Source organism: Tyto alba, unplaced genomic scaffold, assembly GCF_018691265.1.
Source record: "Tyto alba isolate M040663 unplaced genomic scaffold, T.alba_DEE_v4.0 Super-Scaffold_2, whole genome shotgun sequence".
Classification (NCBI taxonomy): domain Eukaryota; kingdom Metazoa; phylum Chordata; class Aves; order Strigiformes; family Tytonidae; genus Tyto; species Tyto alba.
In genome coordinates, this window is record NW_024881282.1 from 17555142 (window position 1) to 17569372 (window position 14231).

General features: G+C 41.1%; 1 protein-coding gene across 5 annotated transcripts in view; it reads left to right on the forward strand.

The window, feature by feature from the left end:
• Positions 1 to 14231, forward strand: part of ELMOD1 (ELMO domain containing 1) — a 49541-nt gene that overhangs the window by 21708 nt on the left and 13602 nt on the right. For 3 of the 5 annotated variants that reach the window (XM_042792964.1, XM_042792966.1, XM_032991046.2), the window contains exons 3-6: positions 5607 to 5752; positions 5913 to 5941; positions 7181 to 7278; positions 11532 to 11661. In XM_042792964.1, the coding sequence (XP_042648898.1) occupies positions 5607 to 5752; positions 5913 to 5941; positions 7181 to 7278; positions 11532 to 11661 (403 nt within the window). The other 2 variants (XM_042792965.1, XM_032991050.2) reach the window with 2 other exon arrangements.

A 14231-nucleotide genomic window follows, 5' to 3' on the forward strand; every position in this document is an offset into this window, starting at 1 on the left:
TAGTATATTTGGAAGGTTTTTTGTTGGTTTTTGGTTGCTTTCCCCCCCACCCCTAATTTTAAGTCCAGTCCCTAGGATTGAGTATCTAGCTGAAGTTTTAATTTTACCCAAAGTATTTGTTCTGGTTTTTACTAGCTCTGAAAATACAAAGATTGTGAAATCACTAGGGCGAGGGAATAAGCACCCTTGTATTTTATTAGTTTTGAAAATGTTGCACAGTAGTTAATCTCTGCTTCCCTTTGTATCAGTGAAATACCTTCATGTTGCATTATACATGCATCTTACTATTTAGGCAAACATACCTCACACAGGAAAGAGCTTCACAGAAATATTAGACAACTTTAGAAACCTTTGCTCAATTTTGCTTCTGCCTGTTTATCATGGAGAAGACTGTCTAGAGCCAGTCACTTTTGAATAAAAAGCCAGATTTTGTGAAAATGTGATGTCATACTGTCATTAGAGATGTAAATTCTAATAACTATCACATATGCCATTCTCATCACACTGACCCAACATTAGTGGGGCTAGTTGAGGGCAAACCTTGAGACCCCTTGTTGAGAATCACTTCTGTCCTTCCCTTTGCAACGTCAGGGTAGGAAACAACATGGCAGCAAGAAGCAGAGCGAACTGAGCGTGTGCTTTCTTACCCCAGGCAGAGCAGCTCGTGCTGTGGAGAACAGAGGTGCTGTGACTGCCACAGTGGTACTCTGTGCTCTTTTTGGCTGTAAATTTCTCTGCATCTTGCAAGGATGCTAGCAACTGTAAGAACCCTGTTCTTCCCCTCCCTGATGGAAGAGAGCTCTCCAGAACCTCTGCTGAGCCCCATTATTGCTGATAGACACTGGTTGCTTGTTTGGTTTGGCAGTGTTCCTGATAGTCCTTGCAAGGTACTGACTGCCTAATTCTTTTTTGTGTTAAAGCTGTTCTTAGCAGAAAATTAGAGCTCAGAAGTCATGACATACAGCAAGGAAAATATGAAAGAGCTAAAAGCAGAAGAGCAAGGAGGAAGGAGAGATGAAACAGGTGCATATACCAGCCCTTAACTGATGTTTGCTAATTATACAGAAGAAAACTTCACATTTCTGCGGCACTTCAGGCTATTGTGGTGGTAGCTTTAAGCACTGGGCAGTATTCCATAAGTCTCTTCCAGACATGCAAGGGAATACTTACTCATTTCAGAGTATTTTGTTATTCTGATTCCTCCCCCTTGGAATCCGAGTAACAATCACATTTTCTGTAGTACTGATGTCAGTTCAGCGACCCTTTCTGCAAGCCAACTTGGGAGAACTATGCTGAATTGCGTTGGTATTGCCTAGGTCCTAACAGGTAGTTTCTGGTGTCCAAGTAATTGTCATCAACGACTGGGAATGTGTAACCTTGACTTCTCATGAGAGGATGGCTATATGTGCTTCCACTCACACAACATCCTTGGGAAGGGAACAGCTGGTTGATGGGTCCTGTGCATATCAGCATCTTATTTGCAGTATTTTCTTTTACCTGAATAAATGTTTGTATGGACTCTTCTAATGTACTTTGCATGCATAAACATAAATCTGTAGGTCTGTACAGCTGCATGTAATACAGGAGGAGAAGGAACTTGTATCAGGATGGGGAAGAGTAGAGTGCAAGTCTGAAAAACACCTCAATTTCTGTAATACTTCTGTTCTTAAAACTTACCTCAGGATCTGAAGTATTGCTGTATATGACTACATAAATTATTGGTGAAGCACACTATCTTCTGTGCTGAGAAGAGCTGCAAAGACAAGCAGGAAAAGAAAACAAAAACACAGAAGAGATTGAGTGGACAAGAGGTTTGAAATTGGACTCTAAAACAAACCAGAAGTTAATAGCACTGTGCCATAGTCAGACACGTGGCTCGTGCTACACTTCCGTGTGTTCATGATATGCTATGTTTTGTTTTAGAGCTGCCAGTGCCTCCGCTTTGCTTACATGAACTGAAGTGCATAGCAGTTAACATAAAATTTGTCTTATTTAATCACTAGTGTGCTTTTATTACAGGACTTCTGCAAGCAAGAAATCCCTTTTATAAAGAGCAACCCTTTGAAAACAAACTTGTGTTACTTTTTATGCCGTTCATATTACAAATGGAAGATTTCAACTGTTGTAAGCTTGAAATGGATGAGTAGTAGAAAATTGAAGGTATCCACAAAGGCTAACTTTCTTTCATAAGCTACCTAGTCAAAACTAGTGTCTGTTTGCTTTCTTAGTAGTAGCTGGTAAGTATATTTTAGTTAATCACAGATGTAGTGTTTGTGTGCTGTAGTGACATGTTTTTAGTAGATGCTTTTTTATTAGTTAATCCTTGTGCAACCACAGCCAAAGCAAAAATTTAGTGGGGAAGGTAGTTGCAAACATGTGGTCACAACTCTATCCCATTTAGAGATTGTCCTTTGATTTGCAAGTTTGTCATTGGGCCTGAAGGCAGCAATATATAATTCAAATGCACTTAACATCTCCCTGTCCCACGCCCAAAATTTATCCACATCACACAATTATAGGAAATCATAGAATGGTTTGGGTTGGAAGAGGCCTTAAAGATCATCTAGTTCCAAGACCCCTGCCATGGACAGGAACACCTTCCACTAGATCAGGTTGCAGTAAGAAACAAGGTTTTGAGTAATTAAGTGGGTTGTAATGTATTAGCCCTGAAGGCAATTAAGTGTAGGCATGAACTTTCTTAAAAGACGTGGTTTTTATGGGAGGTATGTTGCTCATTAGAAGGAAATCTTACATGGGCTCTTAGTGTGAAATTAAGTGGGTCTTTCCTCCCTTCTTTCATATAAATGAAACTACCTGTCTGGGTAGTGAGTTGCTCTAACAGACCCCTAACCTTTGGAAACAAAGCAGATCGAAAGACAGCAACTCTAATTTCTACTACAAATGTACTTTGTTTTACTATGCTCCACCTTCCAGTTTGTCATTAATCTTTTGTATTCATTTCTCTGGACCTTCAGCCTGACTACAGAGCTAGGGTGTGGTGAGGAGGTTGAAGGATAGCTATAGGTTGTGTTTAGATTCTTCAGAGATGGTGAACTAGTCAAATCTGTGAAAGTTGATATCAGACGTCTACTGGAGAACCAAAATGTCTGTGGGGTTTTTTGAAGCCACTATTAAAGGTTGCAGCTGAAGGCATTAGTTGACTTTATGAGAGATTGACTCTTTAACTGACTTACACTTCTGATTGTTGCAAACTTAAAGAAGGCTGCTTGGCTAGTGATGGACTTGCCTTCTGGTAACTGGTCTTGTTCTTAATACTGAAGGTGATAACCTGCTATGAAGCACACACAAACTCCTCACAGTAGTGTTTTCTGGCGCATCTTGCAGGGGGGCAGGGCAAATATTTCAGTGTCAGCAGCTGAAACTTTTGCTTGCCTAAAATTTGATTCCAGTGTGGGAGTGATTCCTCATTCTTTGGGTTTCACTTTGTATCTAAAATAGAGGCTTCCTGTTGCATAAAGACAAGGGGGTTGTCTGAATGCAGGCGTTTGGGAGTGTTAAGTGAATTAACTAAAAGTGTGAAGATAAAGTGGATGCTTTTTAAAGTATGTTAAATACTTGTTTGGATGCTCTCCATTAGACATAAAATGGTTTTAGTTCCCTTAGTTTAATCCTTCTTCAAAGGGGATTAAGCTAAAGTGAATATAAAGCAGATTAAACTCCTGTGTGGACATTAACATGAGTTAACTTTATCTTCCCTTCCCTGAATGTCCTTTGACACCATGCCCTTCAGGATGTTTTTAGGAAGTGATGGAGCTCTTCAAGCTTTATTAACACTATAACTCATTTGGGTGTCTGGAATTCAGTATTTCAGAATAACCACTGTGCTCCATTGAAAAGGATAATACAGTCTCTTAAAAAAATAACTGTCCTTTGAAAGTATCAACAGCATGTGGAGGAAATAATGGGCTAATGATGAATATGCATACACACAGGCTTAGAACATAATGGACCAAATTATTTTTGGCCATTTAGTGGCAAGCTAGCATATCAAAGCTGTATTGATGTTTTCCCATAATATAATCACAGTGTGGTTGAGGTTGGAGGGGACTTCTGGAGGTCGTCTTGTCCACCCACCCTACTCTAGCAGGGCCACCTAGACCCAGCTGCCCAGGACCATGTCCAGATGGCAATGTCCCCATTGTCAGGTCTTTTCAAGTTGCCTTTTCTGATATGTGCTCTTGAATCCAAGGATCCTGGGTGGGTCCTCACCCCCACCTCAAGTCCTGGTGCACCACATGGGGTTCTGCAGAATCTGTGCCTTCATAGCCATAGAAACAATAAAGCTAAATTGTGTTCAAATACGTTGTAGCCCATGAAATCTGTTTTTGGGGTGTGTTATGTAATTGTGGTAGCAGTATGTGGGCTTTGGTAGCAGCTGCAATGCTAACAAACTTTAAAATAGAGCTTTTCTCATTTATGCAGCCTTTTTCAGGCTTTCATAGGATCACAGGATAGTTCAGACTGGAAGGGACCTCAACAAGTTTCTGGTCCAACCGCCTGCTCACAGCAGGTCAGCTCTGAGGTCAGACTGGGCTGCTCAGGTCTTCCACTCAGGGCTTAAAAAACTCTGAGGAAGGAGACTGCACAGCCTCTCTGGGTAACTGGTTCCACTACCGACTGTCCTCATGGGGTAAAAGATTCTCCTTATATCTAGGCTGAGCCTTTTATGTTTCAGTTTGACTGTTGTCCCTTGCCTTCCTGCCCTGCACCACTGCAAAGAACCTGGCTCTGTCTCCTCCATGATCTTCCCACAGGCACTGGGGGCTGCTGTTAGGTGCCCTTGAAGTTATCTTTGCACCAGGCTGAACAAGACCAGCACTCCCCGCCCCTCTTTGCAGGGTCTGTGCTCCAGCCCTACCATCTCAGGGGTTTCCACTGAAGTCTATACAGTTTGTCAAAGTCTGTCTTGTATTGCTGGGGCTCAAAACTGGATTCAGCATCTAAATAGTGGCTTACTGTCAGTTCTGTACCTTGAGAAATTGCACAACATCAGCGCTGTATAACAGCTGATATTGGGAAGAACTGACAGTCCTCAGGACAGGTTCTTAAACACCTCCTCTCCTGAAGGGGGGGAAGCTTTGGTTTCCTTAATTTGTTACTCTTCACTCTTAAGGACTTGATATGAGTGTTGATTCATGTTTGTCAGGATAACCAGCCACTCTGTTTGGAGCAGCTGGATGCAGAGGCAAAGCTAAGCCGGGGTGTAGGGGCTCCCTGGATCCTCAGCAGCCATGATAACAGGGTGAGCTGTGTTCCCTTCTCATTTAGTTTCCCCAAAACATTGGCCTTTTAAGGGGGCAAAGAGTTTTCTAGAAATACTCTTTTGAGAATGATGGAGCTGACTATTCTGTGCTTCCAGTTCTGATGCTTTGTGCGTGGTTTTTTTTGTTGTTGTTGGCCAACACTAAAAAGCATGAATTAACACTTATCAGGATAAATGTTTGCAGTGTGAATGCTGCTTTTGCTTTAAAGGTGCCCTTAGTCAATGGGAATTTGGGGTAAGGAAGTACCTTACGTTTGTGTGGTGACCTTGTTGAAATAAATTCTGCTCAAGGTTCTTATTTTCAGGCTTCTTCTTTTGCCAGGATGTTTGTCCAGGTATGCCTGTACTTCTACTGCAAATGCTTGTGGCGCTGCCTGAAATTCGTGGTCAGGAAACTAACAGGTCAATGTGAATTGCAAAGGATCTGTTACAATACCAAACCTGGAGCTGCCAGAACTATGAAAATAGGTAACTGCAAAATACTTAGTTCTGCATGCCTTTGCACCTTTCTGTATGTGCTAAAAATAGGATGATTTAATTCTTATAAATAAATAAATTGATAGTTGAATGAATCCAATATAAACTTAGCTTGTCTGACATGATGCTTTCAAATACTGTTCTCTTACAGAGGCATCACTGAAAGGTTCAAAAAGTAAGGTGAGTGAAACATCTCATCGTTCACCTGTTCTGTTGTGTCCTGTGCAGTTGGTTTGTTCAGTTTGCTGTTTGCTCACCCCAAAAAATCACTTTAAGGTTTGATATGATTTTTACATTAAAACCATCTTCTACTGAAAAGGATCTTGTGTCTACAATAGCAGGTGGTCTCATAAAGTCAGGGAGAGTGTCCTGTGCTCCAGGGACAGGCACGCTGTGGCACTGATGGAATGAAGCGGGTAACAGGCCATGGTGGAGATGATGAGGGTGATGTGTTGTAATTTGGGGTTTCTTACGTTGATTCCTCAACCTGTCTTAGAATTTCTGTCATCTGCAGTCAGTCACTTACACAGTTTACACCTCAGGGTTTTTTTTGTCCGCAAAGCAGGGATAAAAGAGGCTGAAGGCAGCAGTACCTAGATAGCCAAGACAGCTTTGTCCTCTGCTTTCATTTTAAATACATTAATGGAGAAGAGCTTCTGTCACTTCATCCTTTCACTGTAGCACTGGTTGTGCTAACGTAAATTATTCTTGCAAAGAGTTTCCGTATATGTTAAATAGCATCATTCAGCCATTCGTTTTTCTTTGGCATAAGAATTGGTGATGTTGAAAAGCTCACGTCAGCATTAGCAAAAATGACGTCACATAGCACATCATTCCACATAGTGTTCTAACTGTACTTCTAGCACAAACAGAAAGGCAAGATCTTATTTAAAATCTTGCATTTAAGCACCTGTGTAGTTTTGAGATGGAGCACCAGAAAGTTCAACCTCTTAATTTTTTGGAAGTTATGTTGATTTTCAGTTCATGATACTGAACTTCCAGGGGCACCTCTGCAAAGTGCAATGACATGCAAGAGAAAGGGATAATGTTTTGCTGTCTTGCTGCAATGTATTGGGAGAGGGGGTATCAAATGAAGGCATATAATTCTAGTGTAATTAGGTGGATGGTCTGAAGCTGCTTCTTGATCAAAGGCCTCAGTGCAGATCATCTTCACTGGCAGCTGCCACAGAAATGCAATAGACTGACTACAAGGGCATGGTGAAGTGACAAGAATTCTTACAGGGCTAGTGTTCTGAAACTAGTCAGTAGGGTTGAATAGACTGGACAGGTGTGTATATGTACTGAGTTGGGTCTTTTGGGCTCTTAATCTAGAAGCTTTTGGGTATCAAATTTAACATTGTTAACTTCTATTGAATAATAGCGTCCATAAGAATTAATGTGTCCAAAACCTCTTTTTAGCGGCTGCAAACTTCAGTAAGTGTTCACCCTGATGCTATTGAAAAAACGATAGATGACATCATGGAGCTGAAAAGGATTAATCCAGATATAAATCCACAGTAAGTTCATGGTTTCCTTACAAAACAAATAGGAATTATTGATTTCTTCAGTGTCTAGGTCCATGGAGAACTGGTTCTCCATAGCTATTGTGGCTCACAGTTTGAAGATTAATTCCATCTCTCAGCATAAAACTCCAACTTAAGCTTTGCTATCAAAAATCTGATGGGAAAATGAATGATCTTTTATGGGGACTGTAATAGGTGAGTCCTGAGCCCGTTCATCGAGCTGTTTCCTGAATCATGCTGTCTTAATATATCGTTGATGCACTGATTTATGGGAGCCACTTGCCCAGGGATAAAATACCACCAAGGCAGGTAGTCTTGACAGTGACAGTGATGGCTTCTTAGCAAGGATGTATGCTGTCTTTTGAGTAGGGAAGAAATCATCCTGTTGTAACTAATATAAACGATATACTGGTTTACGTTTTAAAACTGCCTTTAATTATTCAAACACAAATTTTAACAATACAACATAGCTGATGTTTTTGTAATGCTACAAGATCTTAGTGGTAAGAAGAGATTCTCAAGAAACCATTAAATTTACAAGTTTGTATTTCAAGTGTAAGTGGTAACACTTTTGTGGTTGCCTTACCTCTCAGTCCCTAGCTTAAGGCCCAAGATGGTCTAGGTCAGGAATCGGTGGGAGAAGTGTTGAGGCTTGTATTATTCAGGTGATCTGTCTGAGGTTCACTCCTCTTCCCAAACTTGAAACCGATGTAAATAATCCAAAATGAGCATCCATAAATTGATGGCTGCTTTTCTTTAAGTGGTCAGCAGCATAAACAGGTCAGGTGGTCCCAAGGTCTTGCTGCAATGACAAAACCCAAAAGCTCATTTGGAAACCTAATTTTTTTTCTCATTACAGGAATGACCCCCTAGCCCTAACCCTCAGTGAAAAGGACAGTAACTGGGTAGTCTTAAAATTAGGCTTCACTGATCATTAAGGAAATAGAGTACACTGCGTGTCACTCGAGCTGGAGAGGCAAATGTTGTGGACATGACTACTGTCCACCTGGATTGAAAACATAGTGACCCAACCATTAAAAAAGGGAAGAAAATGAGAGAAACAAAGCAAAGAGAGCATCTTGTTCTCATAGATGGGAAGCCCTGTGAAGTTTTTCAGGGGGTGGGCCCAGAACTTTTCCAGGGGTGTCTCTTCACAGGACCTTACCTGCATTATCTTCAAAGGGAGGGTGATGAAAGAGCAGCTGCTTAAGTGGATGCAAGGCCTCTCTGAGAGGCTGCCCATCTCAGGAGGGTGTCACAGCTCTGCTGCTATTGTATTGCACAGGATGCTGAGAGTGGAAATTCAATAAAAAAAATCAGCGATGGCAAAATTAGTGAAAGTGACGTATGAGGAAAAACTGCAGGATGTAAATGTGCACAGCTCAGAGCCTGGCCTGTGGACATCAGTAACTGCAGTGTTAGCAATCAGACTGATTCAAGTACTTATTTCTCTTGGATAATTGCGTGGAATAATTCTAAGAAAAACGAAGGAATTAATTAAAATAGTATTTTGTATGACACCAGAGATCACCATGTGATTCTTCTCATGGCATTGCCTTTGGTCTCTGAAGAAATGCTGTCTTCCAGAAGAGAGACAGAGCAAAGGTGCAAATTATTTCTGCTTGCTTGAATCAGGTCCTCAGACCTTAAGTGTTACACTTTGAATGATCCGGTCCTAATATTTAAAAACAAACAAACAAACAATGGGAACTATTTTTTTGTTTAATCCAGGTGGTATTTATATGCTTAGCACAGAACAAATGACTAATTGGTTTTGGACTAGAACCCTTGCACTCGACATTTTACAGGACTAAGTCTTCCATTCCTATCTTCCCCTCATGCTCCTCCCCAGTTTGATGGAATATCTTTTCAAAACAGTGAGGAATGTGGGTGCCTGAGATGTGTAAGGTGGTGCCACATAACTATAAACATACCCTGCTACTAAATTGCTCCTTATATTAAATTACTCATAGTTCTGCGAAGCTTTAAGTATCTGCATTGAAGTTTTACATGTGAGCCATTTATTTTATGCTAAAGTTGTCTGGAGAAATTTCAGCAGAAGCAAGTCAGCTATTTATTTAGACAGGATTAAGGAAAATCCATTGGTTTGCCTACTACTGAACATAAAAAACCTGTATCCAAGCTGTCTTGCTCAGAAGCTCTGGCCTTCCGTTGTGTAGTAGTGACTTGAAATCTCCTGGGGTAAGGACAAGGGGATAAGTGCCATACTGTATGTATTTCTGCAAATCTGTATGCAGTCATTTTTGTTAATGTAGCATCTTTGCAGAGCTGAACTAGCATCCCAGGGGTGTTTGCACTGAGCTGCTCTTGAAGGCTGTGGGCTGCTGTGACCTGAAGAGGAGGAGGCCCACAGTAACTTCCCTTTATCAATGCCTCTGAGTTAAGTGTTTATATTTAGTGATGGGAGCAAGTAGGTTGAATAAGCAGGTGGTGACACATGCGGTTTACACTGACTATGGAAACAGTCCATTAAATACTCCCAGTTTTGGACTCGCATTCATCTGGTGGAGCACTTGAAGCTGAGTATGGTGGAGGTGCAAGTCCAGGCAGGTTGCTCCCATGCTCTGAGAACTGCCACCGCCAGCACAAGGATGGCAGGGAGGAGGTGTGTGGCATTGGCGTCTCACCCGCCTTCTCTGTGTGGCAAGGAGGAGGGCAAAAACTTAATGAAAGGGAGAGCAGTGAAACTAATTTCACCCCTCCACCACCCCCGTCATGAATAACATTGCATGGAGCATTTGACTGGCTTTAGATAAAGTGCAAACATGACTTGTTTTGTATATTGTGTGCAGCTTGGAACTTAAAAATATCTTTATTTTTTTATATAAAATTTCTCCGCTTTGCTACTGCCTATGGTATTCTGCTCTAAACTACTCTGAGGTTATAGACTAGTTAAAAACATTATGGCTGTGGTTCAGTGATGCACTACTGCAATTTACATGCAGTCTTGTCAGGCTTTTCAGCTTTCTTTGAAATGCAGCCTCTCTGTAAAACTGTAGGTTATAGCAAGTGAAGCATGTAAAAAGAACAAACAGCAAAGGAGGGAGAACACTGCATAGGTTATTCTGAAAGGGTTATAGCCACAAATAGCATGAAACTGCATCATAAGAAATGGCCTAATGATGACATCTCTGATTCTGTAGATTAATCTCAAAAGATAAACAGTGAAAATCCCTCTTCTCAGAAAATGTAACAGTATTATGGAATAAACAAAATGTTTCAATATATCAAACAAGACAGATGAGGAACCTGTGCAGCTTAATTTTTTTGCAGACTGTGTTCCACAGAGGAACGAGGGTACAAATTTAGCTGTGCCCTCCAAATTCATACTGGATGTTCAAATAATTTCAGACATTATTAAAAATTAAGGGGTTTATTCCCATATACAATTAAATATTCTTATGAGTGTGGCGGTTGTGTGCTGCATAACTTGAATTTAATCTTATAAAATCTTAATCTAAAACCAAATAAGATGTTGCAATTTAAAGCCTTGGAAGCCACATGTCTGGTGGGTTTTTGGGGAGCTTTTTTGGTTTGTTATTTTGGGTTGTTTTTTTGGTGTGTATGTTTTGAGTTTTGGTATTTTGGGTTGGTTGTTTTTGGTTGTTTTTTAATGATTCATCAGGAAATGTAAAAATGAGACATAAAATATGCGTTATAATGAGAAGAGAGCTATTGTGGTGATTCTTAACATGAGACCGAAAAAAAGCTGCCTAAAGGCAGATCTTTGAACTATATTACTTCAAGGTTTTGTCTTCTTTATGCTGGCTTTTGTGGCATGGAAGCAAAATGAAAATGTTTAGCTTTTTGCTGAGTTTCCTCTCCTCACTCCTTTTCAAGCTCACATCTCTCGTCTCAGGGCATTGTTTGAGAAACTGCCATTTGAATGAGGAGAAAGATTCAGAGATGTGCTTGTTGCAGACATTCACTGCTGCTGTGTATAGTTATAATGAGATTTCAATGTGAAAATTCACTAATCAAAATTTTTTTTTAAATCCCAAATTTTATAATCTAAGAAAGGCACTAAATAAGACTATGCATTTCACAAGGCTTTGTTTAATGTAATATTGATCTCTTGGAAATTGTCACATTGTAATTAGTGTTAGACTATCAATTCACTACTGTAACATTACTCCTGTGAATTAAATGGGTATGTACATGGTAGTGTTCTTTCATGGCTACATATGGCTGAGTTGGATTATGTCGCTCCTTTCCCCTCCCATCAGGTTGGGAGTATCTCTTCAGGCGTGCCTGCTGCAGATTGTGGGGTACAGAAATCTGATTGCAGAGGTTGAAAAGCTGCGCAGAGAGCCATATGATTCGGAGAATCCGCAACATGAGGAAATGCTTCTGAAGGTAGGTGCTTAAGAGATACTTAAAGGGCATCCTTTATTCATGTCAGCTCCAAGCCCCCTGGTTTATAAACCTCTTTAAAACATCGAGAGGTATTGTCACCTTCCTCCATCGTGTACCTGTTTTAAGATAAGGCTATACAGCATATTAATCTGGTCTGGGCGTAACACCTGCCAACAAGCAGCTCACTCCCTTGTTGATGAATGCGTGTCCCTTGGCTGGACTTTACCTACACACTGGATACCCAGCTCTTACTGCAGATAACAGCTCTGCATTATAAGCTCTGGAGAAACAGCCCTATGTCCTACTTCAGTACACCTTTCCTCAACATGAGAAGGGTGTTTTTCTCTCTTAACCAGAATAAACACTTTTTTTCTTCAATTTCTTACATTTTTGAAGACATTGTCTGTGTATCCCAGGGACAAACCTCTAGCTTTCATTGTATGGGATTGAAGGGTGGGAGATGATGACTTACACATTTATATTTACCAACTATATTTTCAAATAAAAACAAATTGAAACCATTCTTTAGATAGTACATGCAGAGAGATGAAAAACATACCAATTGGGTTTTACTTACTTTAGGCTTTTGGGAAAGCCTTGCACTGGAGCAGATAATAAAAGTATTTTTTCAGGAAGGTGACTGTGAAGCCATAAGCAGAGAGAAAGCTAGAAAGCTCTTGTATTAGAAACTGAGAGGAAAATAAAGGGAGTGGAAAATAACCAAATAGCAAGTCTCAGTATTTCTTCTGATCCTGTTTCTGACCGTAGCTAGTGCAAGATGCTTCAGAGAAATGGCAAGAAACATAGGACAGTGATAATGAGCTTATTACAAGCAAAATGCCTTCTTACAGAATTTTCAGAGGTCTTATAAAAATATACCACGTGTTTCATTTTTTTAAATTATTTTAAACAAAAATATTGACAACATAAACACTACCTGTGCTTCTGCTTCCATTTGACTTTGGCCAGGATTTTTACAGCACGTGATGATGAAGCTGTCTTCCACACTCCAGCTTGCAGCGTAGTGCTTTACAGAAGTTAGTGGAAGCTTCTGGAAATTTTACCTTAGTTACTTGGGCTTCCAGGTACTTCCAGAAATCCCAGTAGGCATCTTATATAAGCACTTACCGATGCAAATAAGTATTTCTAAATAGTGCATCAAATGGTCAAAGAGTTCCTGTAGGTGTTGAGAAAGCTGTCTTTAAGGTTGGCTCCTTGCTGGGAAGTGGGAGTCTTGCCAAGGAGGAGTCAAAATCCAGAGCTGGCCCTGAAGGAGTGCTCTAGCCACCAGGTAGGTTGGGGCAGATGGCCTCCTCCTGTTCAAGTTCTGCCCCTGTGCAGCCAAACATGCACATTTCTGGGGGTAGAGTGGGTTTAAACTAAAAGGACACACAGAGTTACCCAGGGAGGAAGCCTGTGTCTCGGAGATGAGCAATCCAGGTGCCAGCCTACAATGTTGGTTCCTGAAAATACCAGGTACCTGGATGTTGTGGTTTGAACCTGGTCAGCAGCCAAACACCATGCAGCCGCTCACCCCCCCTCCCCCACCTGGGAATGGGGGAGGAAATTGGAGAGGCAAAGGGAGACTCGCATGTTGAGATAGAAACAGCTTAATAATGGTAATAAAATAAAACAGTGACAATAATAGAAAGTATAAATAAGCAATGCACACTGCAATTGCTCACCACCTGCTGACCAATACCCAGCCTGTTCCCACCCAGTGATCCCGAAATACCAAGATGCCGCAATCACAATCCTGGAAATGAGAGAGAGCCCTGCTTCCCGACCACCCCTCCTCTGTATAGTGAGCATGATGTTCCATGATATGGAATATTCCATTGGCCAATTTGGGTCTGGTGCTCTGGCCGTGCTCCCTCCCTGCTTCTTGTGCACCTTCACACGGGCAGGACATGGGGAGTTGGAGAGTCCTTGAAGTCTCAGCAACAATTGAAAACATGTGCTGTCAGCATTCTTCTCATACCAAATCCCATACCAAATCCAAAACAGCACTATTCTAGCTACCAACAAGAAACATTAACTCTATTCCAGTCCAATCCAGGATACTGGATGCAGGTTTAATGAGGGCTTTTGGCTCCAGGAAGGCATTCCTAAATACATTGGGCATCTACACTGCCCAGAGAGCAAGAAGTTGAGTCTGAGGATGGGATCACAGGTGTGAGAAGCACCAAGGAGCTGGCTGTGGTCTCTTTCCCAGCCACCCAGCCGGTGAGGGCAAAGTCCTGGTTTTCATATGCTCCTGAGAATCCTGTCAGCAATGGTGTGTGGTCACATAAGTGCTTTAAAAACACAACTGAGGGAGAATAGAAGGAGAATGGAAACTAAGCGTTTGTCTGTGGGGAGATTAAACAGTGCTGCTTATGCAGTAAAATTTGAATGTTGAAGAAAATACCAGTTTCACCATCTGCCTCCAGTGTAACCTGTGTATTAGCACTTGTTTACAGCAGGCATTTTGCTTTTGTGAATTCTCATGTCAAATGGAAATATGTCCAAGGGTTTAATTTGGTTTCCAACCCGTGCTGGGGAAGAATAGGCTGGTTGGTTTTCATTCC